Source organism: Podarcis gaigeae (assembly GCF_964106915.1).
Source record: "Podarcis gaigeae genome assembly, chromosome: 12".
In the NCBI taxonomy this organism is placed as follows: Eukaryota; Metazoa; Chordata; class Lepidosauria; order Squamata; family Lacertidae; genus Podarcis; species Podarcis gaigeae.
In genome coordinates, this window is record NC_139688.1 from 17,975,408 (window position 1) to 17,997,600 (window position 22,193).

Genomic DNA, 22,193 nt, shown 5'->3' on the forward strand with positions numbered 1-22,193 from the left:
AACAAATGTTTGTGTTCATTGATGGCACAGTTCTTTCACTATAGCAGTTTCACAAGTGTACAATTTGGGTACAGCATACTTGAGCTGTACACTCAGTTATTCACATGGAAAGTTCAATGTGTACACAATCTTGTGTTGCCGTATACACAATAGCTGAACTGTACAAAAACACTCTTTCACACAAACACCTGTACCTGTGCAGAGATAACCTGTACCTGTGTTTAGTTTAATGTGTAAAAAAACAAAACATAGAAGACTTCTGAAGCCAAATGTTGACTTCAAGCATTCAGACATCTGAATAAGCCAGCAAGCATGTGGTTTATTACTGGAGCGCTTCATTCAAAGCAAATCCAGCTGTTTCAGACTACAACTCCCATCAGTTCCAGCCTGCATGGCCAAATGGCCAAGGATGATGGGAGATATACTGCAAAAACATCTGGAGAGCACCCACCAGGTTGGGAAAGGCTGGATTAGGTCCTCCCTCCTCTTTTGGAGTGCCTCTGTTATAGAAGCAATTATGCAGAAATTACAAAAACAAAAAAACAACCACCATACCCACCTTTTAATTGTATACTTGAGGTTGGGCTGAGTGACTGTGCTGTCATCCAGGAAAATAGTGGAACAGGAACTGTATTTCCTTCTCAGTTGACCAGGAGCATGCTAGAAGGCAAACATACAAGAACAGTGGCAATGACGTTGGACCAAAGGCATTCCTTAGACAGCACAACACTGAGTAAACAGTTCCTCTCTGTCTCTTGCACACACACGTAGGCACACTCAAGTCAACAGGGGTCTGAGAATTCTTTTTTTCAGGGCTTGGGTACCTCATGAATCACACAGAAATGAGACTTTGCTAGTGGCCCAATAAAGCAAATGGGGACAATTTGATTCAAACACACACACACACACACACACAAATGTTTGCATGGGTTCATAAGTAGAATGCAACCACCACACTTTCATTTCAAAATACAATGACTAAAGGACTGAAGAAACTGGTTTACTTATTATTTATTTCTTTAAAGGCATTTCTAAACCCCTTAGTATTTTTAAATTTTCTAAGCGGTGTACAAGAACAACAAAGCAACAAACAATATTATTAAAACAAAAACAGTAGTATAAAAGCATATAAACACAAATAAAAGGAGGAATGCAGGGAATTCATGTAAATTATTTTTAAGGGTCTGGTTTTATGGGTCAGGAAAAGCCTGGGCAAAAAGAGAGGTCTTTACAAGATGACTGAAGCAACTGATAGTTGACATTACACATGTGTGAGATAAAAAGCCATTCTATATTACAGGGGAAACAGCAGAATGTACCTGCTTTTTGTTCACCACCCTATGATATTCTGCAGGCTGCAGTATCAGGAGTAGAACTTTTGAAATGATCTAAGTGGTCTATACAGGATCAGATTATATTTCAAGTAACTTGGTCCAGAGTTGTTCAGGGATTTATATGTTAACAACAAAACTGTGAACCTGACCCAGCAGCTCATTAGCAGTAGCTGATCACACAGATGCTCCACACAGCAAACCCAGCTGCTGTCCCTCTCCTGAAGAAGGTCCTCCATCAGAGCAATCAAGACTGATTTTGTCCCAAAACCAGGCCTGAACCCATACTGAAGTGAATCAACATACCGTATATACTCGAGTATAAGCCGACCTGAATATAAGCCGAGGCACCTAATTTTAGCACAAAAATTGGGAAAACTTATTGACTCGAGTATAAGCCGGTTCACCACACCACAAACCTGGTGGTGGCAGCAGCGGCGAAGGAAGAACAAGCAGCCCAAAGGGGCTGCTTTCAGCCTGCTCGTTCCTCCGGAGCAGCCTGAAAGGACCCTCACTCGAGTATAAGCCAAGGGGGGCTTTTTCAGCATAAAAAATGGGCCGAAAAAAGTCTTATACTTATACTCGAGTATATACGGTAATCAGTTTCCTTCAAGAGTTTCTGCAGCTGGACTGCTACTACCTGCGGAAGCACCTTACCCAGAAAAGGAGCATTTGTTACTGTGGCAACACACACACACACACCAACCACTCCCGGACCCACCTATCCAACTCAGCTAGCTTAAATAAAGTTACGATGCACAGGGGTCGAGGGAGCATGTTATACAAGCATTTGGTCTACCATTAAACTGATCCCACAAGACCAGGCAAGAAGTTGTGAATCTGTTATAATGGGAGCATTCAACTCAACAAGCCGACAAGTTATTTTATTGCCTAAGTTCCAATACAGTAGTACCTCTGGTTATGAACTTAATTCGTTCTGGAGGTCCGTTATTAAGCCAAAATCGCTCATAACATGAAGCGTGCTTTTGCTAATGGCGCCTCCGCCTGCTGCCACGCTACTTCCGCTCACATCCTGGGGCAAAGTTTGCAACCGGGAGCATCTACTTTTGGGTTAGCAGAGCTCGAAACCCAAAGCATTCGCAAGGAGGACGGTAAGTCGACTCTCCACATGGAATAGCTCTGCTGACCAACTACTCAAGGATGTGATGGAAAAACCAAATTAGCCTTCTTTGCCCCTTTCACCACCACACAATATGTGTGACTATGCCATCTACCACATGCCCAATCAACTTCAGGCATCTCTGTACTCAGTCAACACTTCTCCATGAGACAAAAGAAAGGAAGATTTGAAACCAACAACAACAAAAGAGGTTTATCCAGCAAAGGGATTTTTCTTGAAGGAGGTCATCTTGGTTTACCCCATCTTCAGAAGTAAACAAATACGTGTCTTTCAGCAGAGACTTTGAAACAATTTCTTAATTTGGTTTTCTTTGGTCTTCAAACTGAAAAGCAGATAAGAGACCTATGCCCAGCCTACATAGCTAACAATGGATGCTATATATATTCACAGCTCCATCTATGCCATGTGTAATGGGTACAATGAATGACCATGAGAAGTAAGGGGTGTCCTGCTGCTATTTCATCATAACCTTTATTCCAGGACCAAGAATAAGCTGGGTAATATCCAAAACAGGATAAAGGGGGGGCGGATTATTAGTAAGTATGCACCCATAAAGTTTACCTACTCCAGTCCACACAGGGCTGCATTATCAAGACTGGATGCTGCAGCCAATAAATGTGCAAGTGGTGAACCAGGCTTAATTGTGCAGCTATTCATGATCATTGGGGCTGATGGGAGTTGTAGTCCAAAATATTTGGAGAGCACCAAGCTGGCAAAGGCTTTGTGCTAAGCAATCAGAGGATGGTATGTAAATATTGTAGAAATACCTATTATCTGTGATGAAAGAAGGAAATGACTTAGGAGCCTCGCAACTTCTGTCCCACCACCTGCTACTTTACACATCTAAGCCTCTGAACACATATTAGAACCAACAGGCTGACCCTTAAGAAAAGAAAAAACAGATCAAGCTGGCAAAAAGCTGAATTCAAATCTCATCGAAAGCTCTACATTAAAAAAAACACAACCCAACACATTTATACAGAACAGATGAAGCTGAATCATATCGTGTTGGACTACCGGTCCACCTCAAGCCCAATATTGTCCGTACTGCCTGGTAGCAGCTCTCTTAAGGCTACTACTGCAGATAACTGAACAAGGGGCACTGGGATATGAACCTGGGAACCTTGCAAATGCAAAGCATGCACTTTATTACTGAGGTATAGCTACTCCACACATTTGGATCATCATTGGTAAAAAGCAGCATTTTTATATTGAGTTACTGTCTTGCATAGCCAATGCTACAAATTTTATGGATCAATGAGGAACCCTATACTGGGAAAGGTGTTCAATCTACCTTGGTCATGGATAGTGGTGGCTTCTGGGTCCCAACCCTCCCTGGAATTTTGTGCCCTCCCTATACAGTTTGAGACCCATTGGTTTCAATGAGCATGAACTCTATGGCACTGCTATCTTCAACGCTACCACAATAGTATTTATTTCTGACACTTCTGTACAATGCCAACAAACATCAGCACCTCTCAGTTGTCCCTTCCACATTGCCTTTTTAAAAAGCACACTGTCTGTATTAGGAAGAATGAGAGAAAGCACTGCTCTGGAATTACAGTACAGGGGAGCCAACTTGCACTGCTCAGAGATACACCATGCACTTACGGAGGAAACACATAAAATATAAAAGCACAAACCAACAGCTCTAAAAAAACAAAGTTTGTCAGAAAGTGTGGACACCAAGTCCACTGCTACTTTATCCAAAACTATGAAGGGGCTTTACAGATAATTGCTTTCCTAGATCTCCTGGGCTTCTGCTCTCCTCTTCCACTATTTCCTTCTCTATTTCCATCTTCCCATAGAAGTAAGAAGTGCACAGTTGGAAGAGATCATGAGGGTCATCTAGTCCAACCCCACATCTAGACTACAAACAACCTTTATCCAGGAAACTGGTGAAGATTTCTTGGAGTGCTGTTCATTATGAACCAAGGCAATTCTGAAAACCTTCATCAGATTCTGGGAAAAGTTGCTGTGAAGGTTTTATTTAAAGTCTCTGGGAACATTGCTTCCAGGCTTAGAGACTTTGATAAGCTGGTAACAATCTGATAAGCTTACAGGCTTAGAGACTCTGGTAAGCCGAAGAAAGGGTGTTGGCTACTTAAATACAAACATCATCACCATCTCCCCTGTGCTCCTTCAAGATACCTTTTTGTAAAAATAAATAAAAAGCAAAATGAAGCCAGGACTACTAGCACAAGAGGAAGTGACAGCCTTGGCTCCGGTTCAGCTCATGTCTGCTGGATGGGTGCCTATTGCAAATGATTGCAGTCTAAAAACATGCGTAATGAACCTGCAATAACCGGACTCAGGCCAAATGTCATTAGGTGACACCCTTGTGGGCAAATATAATGACAGTTGACTGGTATATGTTGGTAGAGTGCCACTACCACACACCCCTCCTCCTGTTCCTCCTCCTTTTGAGCTGTGGCTAGTCTTACTGTGCCCTTACTGTGCCTTCAGAGGAAATATATAGGAGGGGAGAGGCTCTGCGCCTTCATGCAGAGGGCCCACAGCATGAAAAGGAGGTCACCAGAGGGTCTCATGTCAAGCCCTTCACCCCCTCACAAACCCCCCAGTGCAGCTGGCCCTGCTCTGACTGCAAGAAAATATTGGTAGAAGTTGTTTCTACATTATTTCAGAAGCAAAGAAGAGCCCCACTGGTTCTGACCAAAGGTCCATCCAATCTGGACCTCATGTCTCAGAAGTCTGGCAATTGCCTTCTTCCCACACCATTACCATCAGGAGAATGTAACAAATGGACTGCTGGGCATTGCGTCCCAGGTTTGAAAAGGATGCGGTACAGATCCCAGGGCATGGGAGAGTCCATGGCTGTGGATAGTGTTATAGGAATTCTAAGGTCTCAAATATAGAATAAATGTTGGTAATTGCACAAGGTAAACACACATGTCTAAAATAGTACAGGAGAGCAATCCAAAAGCCACCTTGGCTCTTCTAAAGACTCTAGATATTTCCTCTGCCTCCTTAATCCCCCTTGCCTGAGAACATGCGGAAGTTCCTGAAGAGATTCCTCTCCTGTATCTATGAACCTCCTTTGTATTAATTTTCATTGTTTGCCCAGATGCTCTGCACCGAAGGATGTCTGACAGGCATTCTGATTGTCTTATCAAATGCTCACGTTTTGTGTAAACTGTGTCTGGAACTATGTGAAACTTGCTAAATCCTCAGGGATATCACACCTTGGCCTGCCTGAACCACAGAAACCCCACCTTACATGTGATGTCATTTCTGATTGTTTGTAGAGGGAATGTCCTTCTTCTCCACTCCAAAATGCAAACCCTTAAGAGAGATGCTTCTTCTTGGTTCTGGGTCTCTCTTGCCTCCTTGCTAGGAGGGGAGGGAACTCTGTTGCAACAGAAAAATAAATATCTGCATTGCTTTCTCTGCATCCTGCCTCCATTCATTCATCTCTTACCGATCATGGACTTAGGGGACTCAGTCCCTTGGGGAGTTGGGCAGCAAACCAAACCACCCCTATTTTTCTATAACAGTTGTAATGCAGTTCCTGTGCTGCCAAGGTAGGAGTGAAGCCGGAACTTGTGTCGGCAGAGTCAAGCAAACTTACAAGCTAGGAAGGAAACTCCCCCTTTCCTATCAGCAATGGTAGAGCCATCTAAAGCCACAAAAGCAAATGTGGGTCTCAAATCAGCAGCCTTACCAGCCAGATTCAAGCACCTTCCCTTCTGGGGGCACCAAGGCAGCATGCCTGCTGAAGGATTTTAGGGCTGAACTGGGACCCAGGGTCACTGCTAGGCAGCATCAGATGCCCCAACAGATGATCTAGTGGACCAATGCAGCTTTTCCTGGTTCTAAGAAGTGTCAGCCTTGAGGACTGATTGCTCTTCAGATTCATCAACTTATCCCCGGATAAAAACATCCTGCCAACCTAAGTTCCCACTTTCCAGCCTTCCAAATACTCTGCCTCTGGAACCGGCCTATAACTACACTGCTTCCGGCCTACCCTGGGCCCAGTACGTAGTATCTGAACAGGGCCTCAAGATCACAAGCTGTGGTTGTGGAAAGCATTGTAAGACAGCAGGCAGAGAAAATGGAAGCAGTGGTTTGTGTTTTGAGGATCAAGTTGCATTTGCCAGAAACTGTGAAAAAAGGCACAGCTTGGAAAACAAGAGTAACCTTCCCCAACACCTGCTTTCAAGTGGCCTTTAAATCACAAAAGAAAACCACAAAGGAAATGACCAGGAACCAAAGTTCTGACATTATTGCTAGGGGCATTTTCTTGTTTTGTCTTTGCCACAACGCATTTGGAACTCTGGAGATATATTGCTGCTGCTATTTGGCACACAGGTTCACCACTGTGCATCATTTTTGAACTTTCAAAGCCCCACTGTTTAGCTCTGTTGTAGCAGCTATTCTACTTTATTTTATTTTTTGTGGGGGAAATGTCTGAACAGCTCTAATCTTCAGCAGAATGCCTCTTATCAAAATCAGAACAGTCTGCAGCCTGAGAGTCACTGATAAAAAGATTTTTAAAATGGACAAGCTCAGAAGCACTTGTAGTTCACTTTGCTGTTTTATCAATTCCTTTATGGCTCACAATTTTTATTCTAATGTTAACAGAATCTGGGGTATTTTAAGTTGTGGGGGGGGGGGTGGGAGGGAAAAGCCTTGATATATCTACCCAAAGTACCGAAAGCCGAATAACAGATGACACAGTATCAAAAAACCAGGTGGGTTGAAAAAAGGGTTATGAAAAGGTTTGGAGAGACAAAACAAACAGCAGTTGAGATCAGAGTACTTCAGACTTTAAGCATCATATAAAAAAAGCACCACAAGGCAAGGAGTCATTTTCAAGTACATATGATATGCTTTATTCAGTGAGGCAACACAGTCCAAAACTGGCTCTGATCCATACAAATCTTGGCCTTTTTCCCACTATGGTTTGGAATTATGTCCAAACCCAAGAGCCTTTGCTTAACCATGTATTACTTGGCCATCCAACCCGGATGCTTGCCAAGCTGCAAAGGCACAAGGTAAGAGCAACTGGAAAATAACACCGTGAGTAGACTAGAAGTAGATGGGGGGCGGTTGGAAAAAACCAAACTTTGGAAGAAAAAGCCATGGTTTGTTCGCTCATCTGCAAGCAGAGCAGAGTCAAGATATTTTGCCAACTGATGCAAAGGATAAGATGGTGCCCTTCCTCATTCCATCTAAAGATGCTGACTGGACTGGCAGCTGAATCTTCTTTCAACACTGGTGGCAGGATAAAATCCTTCATAGCACCTAAAGTCAGTAGGCCAGTTTGGGTGGCGTCAGGACAGGCAATTTAGCATACACAGCTCTTTCATCCCATAGAGGGGAATGGCTGAGGGCTTAGGGGGGATAGCCAGAGGGTTACTGTCACTGCTCCCCAGCATCTGCCAACTAAGGTAATTGCTTTGCCTGATGGCAAGATCAACCCTATCTGTGACAACTTGCAGTTTGCTGACCAAACCATGGTTAAACAAACCATGGCTTCTTCACATTATGTGCAGGTACAACTATTAATTTATATCAGTTATCAGAAAATAGCCCATGTTAACCCTAGACAATGCAATGTCAAACTCATTTTAGTAGAGGGCTAATATCCACCACAGATTTTTTTTTAAAGAGAGAAGCCACTGACATATACTGTTTGCTGAAAAGACCTTGTAGCATCTTGGCTCCAGCTAGAAATCCTTAGTTACACTAGCTCAGGAGCATGGGGAAGCCAAATTGTTCTTCAGAATTACTGTCATAAATGACTCAGCTACCTTGATTACATTTAAGTTGCTTCCTTCCTTCAGCAGGTCTGATATTATTTATTTATTCATCCTTTAATGAGCACTACTGCTGGGCGGGAAGGGAAGGGAAGGGAAGGGAAGGGGAAGGGGAAGGGGAAGGGGAAGGGGAAGGGGAAGGAAGGAAGGAAGGAAGGAAGGAAGGAAGGAAGGAAGATGAGGCTTTATGAATTTTGGCTGACGTGATATGGAAGTTCAGCAAACAACATCATCAGGGGGTGATTTTCAACAAGAAGGCAGCACCAGGAGCAAAGAGCTAACCTCTCTGCATGCTACAACTCCTAAGCACGCACAAACAAACACACACACACACACACACACAGAGAGAGAGAGAGAGAGAGAGCAGAAAAAATGAAACTGCAAACACATTAACAAAATTACTTATATCAACATGGGGGTAAGGAAAAGAAAACAGGAGAATCTGCTCTCAGGTTTTAAAAGAATTTTTTTTTCATATTTCTCCCTGGTTCTGCAAAACAGTATATTTATGAGGAAAGCATATGGGCTGTTGTCAAAAGATGAATTTTCGCTTGCTGGAGTTTTACCTACCTTTATATATTTTGGAAAAGGCCAGATATTAGGTTTAATATTATGTAAGTTTCTAGGAGCTGGGTGGGGGGCACTGGGGGAGGGAGGGAGGAAGAGAAAGAGAGAAAATGCAACACTTACATTCCTATTAAACCCTGATAACAAAGGAGTCTCACCTAATCCTAGGACCACCAGTTAGTAAATGTTTAGTACTTAGGGAAACACCCTTCAGTAAAAATACAAGCACTTCAGTTCCATCATCATCATCATCATCATCATCATCATCATCATTATTATTATTATTATATCCCAACCTTCTTCCCAAAAGGCAGCACAAGGCCATTAACCTCATAAAACAATTCATTAATCTTAAAACACCTGAAACATCAACTAGATCCTCGTCTGTAAAAATAGCTATAGCAGAAAATACTCCCCTAACACCAATCATACCCAAAGGCATGGATAAAAGGTTAGCTTTCAAACTGTGCCTGAACATAGCCAGAAGCAGATTTCTCATGGGAGGGAGTTCCATAGGTGGAGTACTGCCATGAAGAATGTTCTGCCTTGTGTGGCTGTCCTCCTTGCCACCTTCACTAATGGAACCACGATCAGAGGACTTCCCACTGATCACAAAATCAGGCGCTCCTTCAAATCCCTGGTCAAGCAGGACTTCCGGAGGCGGCGCAAAACAGCAATGGCGGTCCTCTTTACTCAGTGAAGAGGGGCTCCGCGAAAAAGGGTCGTCCGCTACGGCAAAGCGGAGACCCATTAAGAAAAACCGCAGGCAGAGTGAGCCTGCGGCCGTGGGACTCGGCGGGCGCCCAAAGCCCCCCCGGAAACGAGAAGGAGCTCCGTAAGGGGCTCCGGAACGCGAAAGGGGGAGCAGCGCTGTGAGTTCATCGCTCTTTTCGTGGATGCAAAGCCGCGCTGCTGCTGCTGATGAGCGCCGACCTTTCTTCTTGAAAACATCAAAATTGGCTGCTACATACCCGTGAGTAAGGGGAGTTAAACATCGGAAAAACTTGGGAATTTGGTTGAAATTCGGCTGAAAACGGGAGGCGAGTAACAGGAAGTCCGTCTCCCGATCCTGCTAACCAGATTAAAGCAACTGCTCAGAAGAGCTCTGAAGCACTTAAAAGGGACTGTAAAAGTAAAACGAGGGTGTATTTGACAGACTTTGTAGTGAAAAGACAAGCAGGAAATCTTTGCAAAATTTGTGGATCTTATTTTTGGGACCTTCTTCCTAATTTTGAGCTATGTGGAGATAAAAGGGACAACCCAGCTATCAGGCTGTCAGTGTGCAAAAGAGAACTGTCAAACTGCTGATACTGTTATTGGAGTTTAAACTGATACATAGACTGAGACACTAACGTTTAAACATTGTTGCTGGGACCTTTCTTGACACCTTGTGGCTTTTCTTCAAGAAAAAGAAAGCCTGGGGAAACTTCCTTTTGTGCTCTGGAACTACTAAAGACTTAACATAGGGAATATAAGAACTTCAATGGCGGACAAGAGTTCTCTCCTTCCTTGAAACTTTGAAATACCCCCACCTAGAGGATTGTGGAGACATAGAGGCCTGGGAACTGTACTTTATTGTGATTCTCTGTGGTTAAATTGTTTACACTCTGGACTTGTCTAACTTATGAAACAAAAGAAAATTTGACCTTGAACAGAGGCAGGTGTGGAATGAGCGGCACAGGGAGAACAAGAGCAGCTAAAGCTAAAGAAAAAGAAAAGAAACCAGGGCAACTTGTTCAAACAACCCTATCTCATCAACGAAGATCATCCGTCCCAACTGTGCTGACAGCACAGGAGGTGGAAATTGAAGAGCCTGCTGCAGAAGATATGGCAACTGGAGGATCTGAAATAGTCCTGAAACAAATCTTGGAACAACTGGCAATTTTAAACCAAAAAGTGGACAATCAATCATCAAAAATTGACCAAGCTACATCCTCTATTAGTAAATTATCCGAGCAAGTTTCTCATCATACTCAGGCAATTGAAAAATTGCAAGGGGCAACGACTAAAAATTATAAACTTGCTGTGGAAGCTAGTCAAAAAGCAGAACAGGCGAACAAAAAGGTTGATGAGATTAGGGGGGAAGTAAGGCCTCTGAAAAGACAGGTAGGGGAACAACAAGCCTACCTGTCATTGGTTGAATTGAAAAGTAAGGAAAATAATCTCAGATTAAGGGCTATCCCAGAACTGGAGGAAGGAAATCTACAGGGATTTTTAACACTTTTGTTCTCCAAATTCTGGGGGATTGAGGAAGATAAGGACTTTAAAATTGTGACTGCCTTTAGACTGGGAAAACTGATAAAGAAGGACAAGTCCAGAGACTGTTTGGTTATTCTGAGATCGAGAGAGGAAAGAGACAAGATACTAGGCCTACATTTCAAAAAACCTTTGGAGATAGAAGGTAAAAAGGCTGAAATTTACAGAGATATACCTAAACACCTTTTGGATCTTAGGACCACTTATACAGATTTGACCAAACTGTTGAGATACAACACAATCCCTTATAGGTGGGAGTTTCCGCAAGGACTATCATTTACCTACAAAGGAAGGAAAGTAAGAATTAAAACACCGGAGGACCAACAGAAGTTCCTACACGACCACGAGGAGGACCTCCAGAAAGGAGCTGCAGCTTCTTGGCCTCCACCACCACCGGGACCATCTCCAAAGCCTACACCGTCTGGATCTGGACCAGCATTACCACCTCCGGGATCGGAGGGAAACCTAGACACCCCACTGTAGACCCACCAATTAGACCAGGATGTCGCTGCAGCTTCTTAGTTGGAATATAAATGGCGGAAACTCTCCGGAAAAAAGAAGAAAAATATTTCATATTTTGAAAAAAGAACAATTGGACATTATTTGCCTGCAAGAAACGCATGTGACAAGGCTCCACAGAAAAGTGCTAATTAATAAAAGACTAGGCCAAGAATTTATCTCTTCGGACAAAGTGAAGAAAAGAGGAGTGGTGATATATGCAAAGGAGAGCCTGTCACCGAAATTCTTATTTAAAGATGAACACGGCAGAATTTTGGCGATTGAAATTCAGACACAAGGAGAAAAAATTCTGATATTAGGAATATACGCCCCAAATGAAGGAAAATCGGAATTTTTCAGGAAGCTGCATGAGATTATGCTGGATTACCTAGACTACAACAACATCATCATGATGGGTGATATGAATGGGGTTGTGTCTGTAAATATGGATAAGTCGCAAAGTGCTAACATAACGAAAGATGGCAGACTACCTAAAACTTTTTTTGAAATGACTGACAATGTGGATTTAATTGACATATGGAGGGTTAAGAACCCCCTAGGAAAAGAAGGGACTTTCTGTTCTGAAGCTCATCTGACATGGACACGAATCGACCAAATATGGATAACTAGAGGACTGGCACCCAAGACTAGAAAGGTGGAAATCTGCCCAAAAACCTGCTCCGACCATAATGCTTTGAAAATGGAATTGAGACTAAATACAACCGGATCCTTCAGATGGAAAATGAATGACACCTTATTAAGGGACGAGAAAATTGTTAAGAAGGCCCAAAAAACTTTAAAGGATTATTTTGAGATAAATTTAAATACTACTGTGGAAAAAAGAATAATCTGGGACGCAAGTAAAGCAGTTATGAGAGGGTTTCTAATACAACAAAACACGATCAAGAAAAAGCTCTGGAATGAAAAGAAGGAGAAGATATTGGAAAAAATAAGAGATGGAGAAAAAAAACTAAGATCTAGGCCCAAGTCGAAGGAAGTGCTGAGAGAAGTGAAATTTTTTCAAGCACAATATTTGAAACTGATAAATCAAGAGGTGGAATGGAGAATTAAACAAATGAAACAAAGATCTTTTGAATCAGCAAATAAGTGTGGGAAACTGCTAGCATGGCAGTTGAAAAAGAGACAAAAACTTAATACAGTTACAAATCTAGAGATTGAAGGGAGAATGGTTCAGAAACCCGAGGAAATTAGAAGGTGCTTCCAGAGATATTTCAAAGAACTTTATTCACAAGGGCCACAGAAAGATTCGGATGTGGACCAATTTCTTAAAACCAATGGATTACAGAAAATACCTCAGGAAATGAGAACAATCCTGAATAGTAATATCACACAGCAAGAAATTGAAAGCGCCATTCAGAACCTCCAATTAGGCAAATCTCCAGGCCCGGATGGACTTACCTCCAAATACTATAAGGTTCTGAAGGACTATTTGATACAACCTTTGTTGGAGGTTTGTAACCAGATTATGGAGGGGAGGAAGGCACCGGAAACGTGGAAAGAAGCCTTCATCACATTGATACCCAAACTAGAAACTGAAAAGACCCAGCTTAAGAACTACTGCCCCATCTCACTCCTAAATGTGGATTACAAAATTTTTGCAGACATTTTGGCAACTATTGTTTATTTCAGTTCTGGAGGTGCTATTGAACATGATTAGAAAGGACCGGTTGGTACAGGGAATTGAGGTCGGAGTGAAACAATATAAATTGAAAGCATTTGCAGATGACCTGGTATTAACATTGCAGGAGCCTGTCTCTAGTACTAAAAGAGTGTCAGAATTAATTTCGGATTTTGGTCGGGTGGCGGGATTTAAGTTGAACAAGCAAAAAACTAAGGTTCTAGCAAAAAAATTTGACAACTACAGAAACAGATGAGTTCGTGAAAGAAACAGAATTAAATGTGGTTAAAAAAGTAAAATACCTAGGGGTGTATCTGACCTCCAAAAATTTGAATCTGTTTAAAGACAACTACGAGAAATGTTGGTCAGAAATCAAAAGAGATTTGGAAACGTGGTCAAGATTGAAACTTTCCTTGTTGGGCCGAATAGCAGCTATAAAGATGAATGTATTGCCAAAAATGGAAGGTGGCAGAAGGATATCTCTAAGTTTGTTTGGCAGGGCAAAAAGCCCCGAATAAAGTTTAAGATATTAACTGATGCGAAAGAAAGAGGGGGATTTGCCCTGCCAGACTTGAGGTTATATTATGAATCCGCAGCCTTCTGCTGGTTGAAAGATTGGATCTTACTGGAAAACACTGATGTCCTAGATCTGGAAGGGTTTGACAATGCTTTTGGGTGGCACGCATATTTGTGGTATGACAAGGTTAAAGTGCACAAACTGTTTAAAAACCACATTGTCAGGAGAGCAATTTTAATGGTCTGGACAAAATATAAAGACTTATTGGAGAGTAAGACTCCGAGGTGGCTCTCACCGGTGGAGGCCAAGGCACGTAAGAGACCTAATATGGAAGCCAATTGGCCTAAATATGGGGAAATTATTGAAAAGATTGGAGACAATTGGAGGTTGCAGAGCTTGGAAAAACTAAAAAACAAGGTGCGAGATTGGTTGCATTATGCACAAATTCAAGAGGTCTTTAAAGTAGATAAGAAGGTTGGATTCCAGGTGGAGAAATCGAAACTAGAGACAGAATTGTTAGAATCCAAAAATTAAACTACTTTCGAGAATGTATAACCTGCTGCTTAAATGGAATACTCAGGATGAGACAGTCAAATCCGCAATGATAAAGTGGGCGCAGGACTTGGGGCATAACATTATGTTTGAAGACTGGGAAAGGTTATGGAACACCGGAATGAAATTTACGGCATGTAGTGCCTTGAAGGAAAACATTATGAAAACATTATGAAAGGTTATGGAACACCGGAATGAAATTTACGGCATGTAGTGCCTTGAAGGAAAACATTATGGTACATGACCCCAGTCAAGCTTGCTAAGATATATCACCTGTCTGATAATAAATGTTGGAAATGTAAGGAGGCGGAAGGGACATTCTTTCACCTCTGGTGGACCTGCCCGAAGGTGAAGGCCTTTTGGGAAATGATTCATAATGAACTAAAAAAGGTACTTAGATTTACCTTACCTAAGAAACCAGAGGCCTTCCTCTTGGGCATGGTGGACCAGAGGGTGTTTAAGAAGGATAGAACTTTTTTTATGTACGCCACCACAGCAGCAAGGATTTTGATTGCAAAATATTGGAAGTCACAAGATTTACCCACACTGGAGGAATGGCAAACGCAGTTGATGGACTACATGGAATTGGCCGAAATGACTGGCAGAATCCGAGACTTGGGAGAAGAAACAACCGAGGAGGACTGGAAAAAATTTAAGGACTATCTGGAAAAACATTATAAGTTGTATGAATGTTAAAAAACGCACCTTTTAGGAAATTCTAGCTTCAGTAATGTTAAACTAAAGAAATGGAAATTAAGGTACAAGAAGTCAGAGATAGAATAATGAAACAACTTTATTGTGTTAAAATGAAAACGTACATGATTTGGGTTATAATATATTTGAAATTGGGTAACATGATAAAATGAAAGATACAACAAGTATTGAAACAAGTTAACAAATTGCTGATGTTATGTATCACAGAGAATGCAGGGTTGGGAGGACACGGGGAAGTCCAGTAGATTTGGAAAAAAGAACAAGAAAATTTGTAACTTTCTTTCTCTACTTTTATAATATGCTCTTTATTCTTTTTTCTGTATTTCATAAAACTAATAAAAAAACATTATAAAAAAAAACAAAAAAACAAATCCCTGGTCAAGCAGATACACTAGCAGCCAGTATAGTGTTTTAAGAATTAGGGTGGAGATAATTCCCTCTCGCTGACCCTAAAACCAGCCAGGCAGCAGCATTCAACAGCAGTCACAGCTTCTGGAACTTTTTCAAGGGTAGCCCCACTGACAGCACATTGCAACAGTCTATATAACAGGTTATTGGAGCACAGATAACTGATCATGATAGATGACACATGCATATTTAAATTACTGCTTTGCTTGACTACACAGCAAGATGGCAACAGATCAGGTCTCAAGTTGAATGCATTTTGCTGAGAAAAAATGATAATGTAGATATATGTATACTATTCACAACTGAGCCTAAAATTCATCTTCAAAACCATTCAGCTCATTTAGCCTCGTCACCCTACTTTTCTATTCTAATATGTGGCAAGAAGAAGTGATAAGAAAAGGGCATCTCCAGTCTAAAACTGCATCTAAAATGTAATTTTTGCACACTTCCTTGCCATAGGCTTCTGCAACAGATTCCTATAATACAGGAGGTTTCCTTCTACAGTCTCTAAATAACTTTTGGCACTCCACTGGCTGTACGTTTAGACAGCTGATTGGCTTGAAAACCAGACTTTTAGATTTAATGGTGTAAACTCAAAACATGCTATTCAGCCAGAAAAAGTTGCATTTTTTTCACTTACGTGGTTTATAAAGAGACTCTTCCGCTTTTCTCTCACTGTGAAAACACAAAACACATTGTAGGAATGTTATATGAATTTGTTTGATTTTAGTTAACTCTCCCAACCACAGAATCTATCATTGGAAAATGAAAAAACTAAATTCAATGCTAAGTTAGTGAATAATCAAATGCTTGGCATGTGTAAAGTAAAACAAGGTGTATTAAAATTCTGCTTTCTAAATTAAATGGTGCTAATGTTATGTTGTACATTGCTTTGAGATGTTTAAACATTAGATGGTTTATAAATGCTTATAAACAAAACAAAAAAAGCACAGCCCATTTAGTTTAATTGTAACTTTGTTATAAACTCTAAGAAAGCTTTTGATGTACTTGAATGGCACCTGCCAATTAAATGTGTTTTTAACAATGTGAAAATGTTAACAGACATTGAGATTTACCCGTTAATAAACATCCTTGCAGATCAATTTCAAATATTTCAATATGCTAAAAAGACAAACCAAAAGTTTTTGATACCAAATTAGATACAAGCTGCCTCCAGAACCTCAAACTATTTCATTCAGGACTACTTCACTCCACCATCCCCTTTTCTTCCATCTGCATCCTTGCTGCTGTAGATCCAAAAAGTGCGCTGATGCCAATCCAATGAATGGCTGATGCAGGACATATAACCAACATTATAGAGTCCCCACACCTACAAAAGTTCCACCCCTGCTCCCCACAAGAATTCTTGAACATATCTCATATCATCTCATGCTGACCACATGGTGACCTTAGAACAAAATGCAATAATTATCTGTTTTATTTAAGTGCCAGGGACACCTAGCTGAAAAGATGGTGCATGATGAAAAAAGCAGGCATTAACAGTGCAACCCTCTATGAGTATACTCAGAAGTAAGCCAGAATTCAAAGGGACCAGCTCCCAGGTGTAAGGCTGCAAGCCTCAATGAAACTGAATAGAATCAAATCCAGGTTGAAAAGTTCAGCTGACAAGCTCCTGCAACAACCAACAAAAATTGCATTCTATGGTTTCTTATTTTGCTTTATTTTTAAAGCCAAGTGCCCATTTCTAATTTCTGAAAGTGTAGTTTAACTGTTAAGCTTTTTAGTGCCGTAGGGTGAAATTAAGCAGCATTAAAATTAAGGGAGAAAAGGTACTTTTTCCTTATTATTGTGCTTTTCTGTAGTCTTTTGTGCAGTGTGTAAGAGACAATTTTAGTGGGAGACTTCAAAAGGACAAAAGGCAATATCCTTGAGTTAATAATTACACATCAATTACAACCTCTCGCATTTTGATAGCTTTTAAATAATTTAGTACAGAAATAAAAGCTATGTTTCTTCTAGTTAAGGGAATTGTCTGGTACTGATCTAAGCAAAGGACTACACGAGTTCAAAGAAAAGCTGACTCGGTTTCTCCTCAACTCTTAAAATGAAAAGTGGAATTTTCTTTGGTCTTTTCAAGCTGACAAGTGCATACTGGCAACAAACAAGCACAATCTCACTCAACTGAGGCAAGCAAGCAGGGAGGGGGCTAAATCTAAAGCGGTGCATCCACAGAATGTACTCCAAGGCGAACAACATTGCTCTAGGGCAGGGGTTGGGAAGCTCAGGCCTGGGAGCAAAATGCAGGCCTCTCTATGTGGCCCTCGGGACTGTACACAGGCCACACCTCCTGTACTGGCCACAGCCTTAACTGGCCTTGCTCCACCCTGCTTGAATGGTTTTGTTTTTAAGGGCACTTGGACACGGGTGGCGCTGTGGGTTAAACCAAAGAGCCTAGGACTTGCCAATCAGAAGGTCAGCGGTTCAAATCCCCGTGATAGGGTGAGCTCCTGTTGTTCGGTCCCTGCTCCTGTCAACCTAGCAGTTCAAAAGCACATCAAAGTGCAAGTAGATAAATAGGTACCGTTCCGGCGGGAAGGTAAACAGCGTTTCCGTGCACTGCTCTGGTTCGCCAGAAGCGGCTTAGTCATGCTGGCCACATGACCCAGAAGCTGTACACCGGCTCCCTCAGCCAAAAAAGCGAGATTAGCACCGGAACCCCAGAGTCGGCCACGACTGGACCTAATGGTCAGGGGTCCCCTTTACCCTTAAGGACTCCATGGAGCCCCCTTCCACAGTGAGTCCACCTCCTCACCATAATTATCACTAACCCCTGCAGTGGCTCTTCATCATCATCACTGATGTGGGCCACTCTGGGCATGCCATTTTGTGGTAGAGGAGGACTGCTTTGTTTGGAGGCTCTAGCAGGGGAGCGCAGCTATCATATACCCTTGACCGAAGAACGGTACACTCCTTCTATCTGGGATGGTCGTCCTCTTCCACCGAGCGCGCAGCTTCGGGAGGGACGCACATGGAGCGGTGAGGGAGGAAGGGAACACCCACCTAGCCAGCCAGATCAGCCGAATCAACCCTGGCGATCAATGGGGTGGCAGATGTCGCAGCCAGATCGCCCTCACATCCAGAGGAGGACTGCTTTGTTCTACCACTAAGTGGCATAGCTGAAGTGGCCTGCATGTCAAGGAAACGGTCGTTCTGGCCACACCACACTGTGGTTTGCACCAAAATGCCTCCAGGAGGTGAGAAGCAGCGGCAGCAGCAGAGGAGGTAGGCAAAGGGTGGGAGAGGGGTGTATGTATCGTCACCTACTTTTTCTTTCTTTCGAATAAAGCACTGACGATGACGAGGAGCAGGTCCAGGGGGTTACTGCCTGTGAGTCCCATGCTGGGATTATGCCCTGTTATCACCTCATTCCTGTTCAGAGTTCCGTTTCACTTTTTTCCTTTTCTACTGCAACTTTAAAACTTATTCCTGGACCTGCATCATGCTCTTCTTCTGACTCTGCTAATCCCTCGGCTTCAAATGAGAGCACCACATACATCTCAAACTGTTTTGTGCGCAACTAGCAAATTCAAATGCAACCTGAATTTGTTCCTAACACCAGAGCCTACTTGCCAACTGCTCTTCTCTGGCTTCCACAATGCCACCGGTTTTATTTTGGGAATGGAATTTCACATATTTTTGCAGGCACGGCCTAAATTTAGAAATTCTGAGCAGCGTTTCAGGAGCGAGAGGCTGCACGACAATAAAAGATGTTCCAGTTTATTATACAAAGATGTGGGCTGCAATCCAGAGGATCAGAAATGGACATATATATAGCCATGGTCTCCTCCGAGCAACAGCACAGAACCCAAATCCCTCTGACAAATGTCAGAAAGCACAATCTAGCAATATATATTTATTTTATTTATTTGTGTTCCACCTTTTTAAATAAATAAAAAATATCCACAATTAAAAGCACAACAGCTAAGAAATCTAAACACAGCAAAACATGATTATAAAAGTGTCCAAAGTTACAAAAACAAAGTCAACATAGCAGCAGGAAGCATCATGCAACAACAAAACAGCATAATTAGTAAAATTCCAGTAGCAACAATAAAAATCATAACCACTGTTTATTCAAATCCCAGGCTAATCTGTTTTGACCCAGTGCCTATAATCTGAGTAGGCTGTAGGAAAAGTTGCTTCTTTTTTGTTTTGCCTTAGGCCATCTTTCAACAGGTTTCAGGTACTTGGTATATATTTTAGCACTCCCAGTACTGGCACTTGGTCAGCCTACATTGGCTTGCAGAGGTCCACACAGAAGACCAGAACCACCATGCAACCAGGCGTCTGGCTGGCTTTTCACAGCAATTACAGAGTGTTGCAAAGCATAGGCTATCTCCCTGCCCCAAGGAAAATTCTTCTAAGTGAAAGTTGTTCTTAAAGCTACAACAAAATTGGACAAGGGCAATAGTAGGGCTGGGAGATATAGAGTCGTACCTCCGTTAACGTAACCCTCTGGTTACGTAAACTTTGGGATGTGTGCGTGGCAAACCCAGAAGTATTTTACTGGGTTTCACTGTACGCACATGCGCAGAAGCAGTCTGCACATGCGCAGAAGCGGTCCTCAGGTTGCGGAAACCTCGGGATCCGTATATCGTGATGTTTAGCTGGTGATATATATCATGATGTTGAAAACCAAATATTGCCCAGGCCTAGACAGTAGTATCCTGATCAACTGACATCCAAAAACAAACCTCGGAAGTAATCCACTGCCTAGCAATGCTTTCCATTTGATTTAACTCTGCAAGTACAGGAAAACTACACTTGATTATAAAGGTGTTTTATAATTGAGAAGCTGTTCACACTCTGGGCGTTAATGTAAGACTGTGGTAGATTGTAAGGAAAACCAGAATTGGAACAATGGTCCGCAAAATAATCCAGTTTTACAATCACTGGAATGCAATATTCCCAGCTGACGCTGGAATAACAAATCACAAAACTGCAAGACTGCACCAAATGTTCATTTACAAACATTTCTGATGTGAAAACCTAGAACATAAGAAAAGCCTGCTAGAGCCCATCTAGTCCATCATCCTGTTCTCACATTGACCAACCAGATACCTGTGAGAAACCTACAAGCAGGAACTGAGCACAAGAGCAGTCCACCCCTTCTGAGGTTTCCAGAAACTGGAATTCATGATGATATTGCCTGTGAATTTTTTCAGCTTAGCCCAATATTTTTCTGACCATTCACACTTCTCATGTCTATTTGTATTGGTTATCTCCCAAGTGTTTTGTTGCCAATTCTAGATTTTGTTGCCAATCCTACCTCATTTCACGATCTTAGCCAATGAGGACTTGCACACAGAACATTAGAATAACATGGTACCACAAAGTCAGACTACCTGATGATATAGAAGGGAGGCCAACATAAGCAAGTGCAATGCTGTAGATGGGCACTGGAAAGTGAAAGTGAAAGTGAAAGTAAGCTTGTTCCTGTTGCCCCAACTGATCAATATGACATTCTGTGGTTAACCAAACTGTGTAATTTACTTGTCTTGGTACCAGGCAATTGTGATCCTTCTTTCACACTCCATTAAGAGTGGAGGAAATGAGTAGGTCTTTAGTGAAACTATCCTGCAGCCAAATCCATTGTTATACTGTGCTTCTTCTGATCTGCACCACCCCAGATAAACCACTTAAGGGTGTTGTCAAGGTGCAGAAGGGTTTACTGAAATCATTCCCCCATTGGGATTCATCTCTGTTTCAGCAACCACCGAAGGTTACAGAAGCGTTAAAAGGATTTTAGAGATCACACATAGCACACTGAGGGTTGTATTCCATGTTGGTTCAATTCAAGGTAGACCCACAAAAATTAATGGTCTTTATTCCAATGGGTCTACACTGTGTGGAACACAGTTGAATACAATCCTGATTCTCCAATGCTGCTCTTGCATTAAGTCATAAGAAAACACTGCACAGAAAAAAAAATTATCTTTTTGAAAATATATCTTTCTTTCCCTTGGGTGTCCACTAGGTTGGGGGGGGGCACAGATTATTTCCCAGAGCCCCCACACCTCAGCACTGGCTTGTGATATCAAGACATAGCTGTCAACGTTTCCCTTTTTTTAAGGGAAATTCCCTTATTCCGAATAGGATTCCTCACAAGAAAAGGGAAAAGTTGACAGCTATGTATCAGGACATGCTTTCAAAGCAGGGGTAGAGAAGACTTAACAGAGGGTTGACTTTTGTCAAGGATATCTAGAAAACATTTCAGAGACAAAATGATTGCCATTTATTATACCTGACAGCTTCAGAACAAGGGGGAACTATCATCACTGAGGCCCAGCACTACAGATTGAATAAGCCAACAGTAAATGAATCTCCCTCCACTGATTGCATCAAGGTTCACTCTAAGGCAAATACTGTTAATTTCCAGGTGCTGTAGAAACCCAGACTAATAAATGATGATGTTCGACTCGACTGATCAATGAGTGCAAGGAGAAAGACCGTTTTATTTTTAAAATGTGCAGCCTGCAAGCAAAATGCTATAAATCAGCCACCTCAGCTCTGAGGCCTCTCTAACTGAACTAACTTGTTGAAAAATTATTCCTAAAGTTTCCAATAAGTAACTCTTGCCTGTTTTGTAAAACAAGTCATCATTTACAACATGAGCCTGTGTGGTCCAGTGGAAAATTTGTTGCAAGTAGCTTCAGGTCCTTGCAAAGCAACAGTGCCTTGAGCAAAAGAACTGTCTCTCAGCCTATTTGGTACAAGAGAGGACCAGTCTTTGTAGATATACTTGGTCCTCACCGACCAAGCACAACAT

At 41.9% G+C, this 22,193-nt stretch overlaps 1 protein-coding gene across 1 annotated transcript in view; it reads right to left on the bottom strand.

Moving 5' to 3' along the window:
• The window catches only part of CCNY (cyclin Y), a 113,484-nt gene that overhangs the window by 22,709 nt on the left and 68,582 nt on the right, over positions 1-22,193 (bottom strand). The window contains exons 3-4 of the mRNA XM_083705113.1: positions 16,044-16,078; positions 560-660 (exon numbers count right to left, since the gene is read on the bottom strand). Coding sequence (XP_083561239.1) covers positions 560-660; positions 16,044-16,078 — 136 coding nt within the window. The remainder of the gene's footprint in view (positions 1-559; positions 661-16,043; positions 16,079-22,193) is intronic.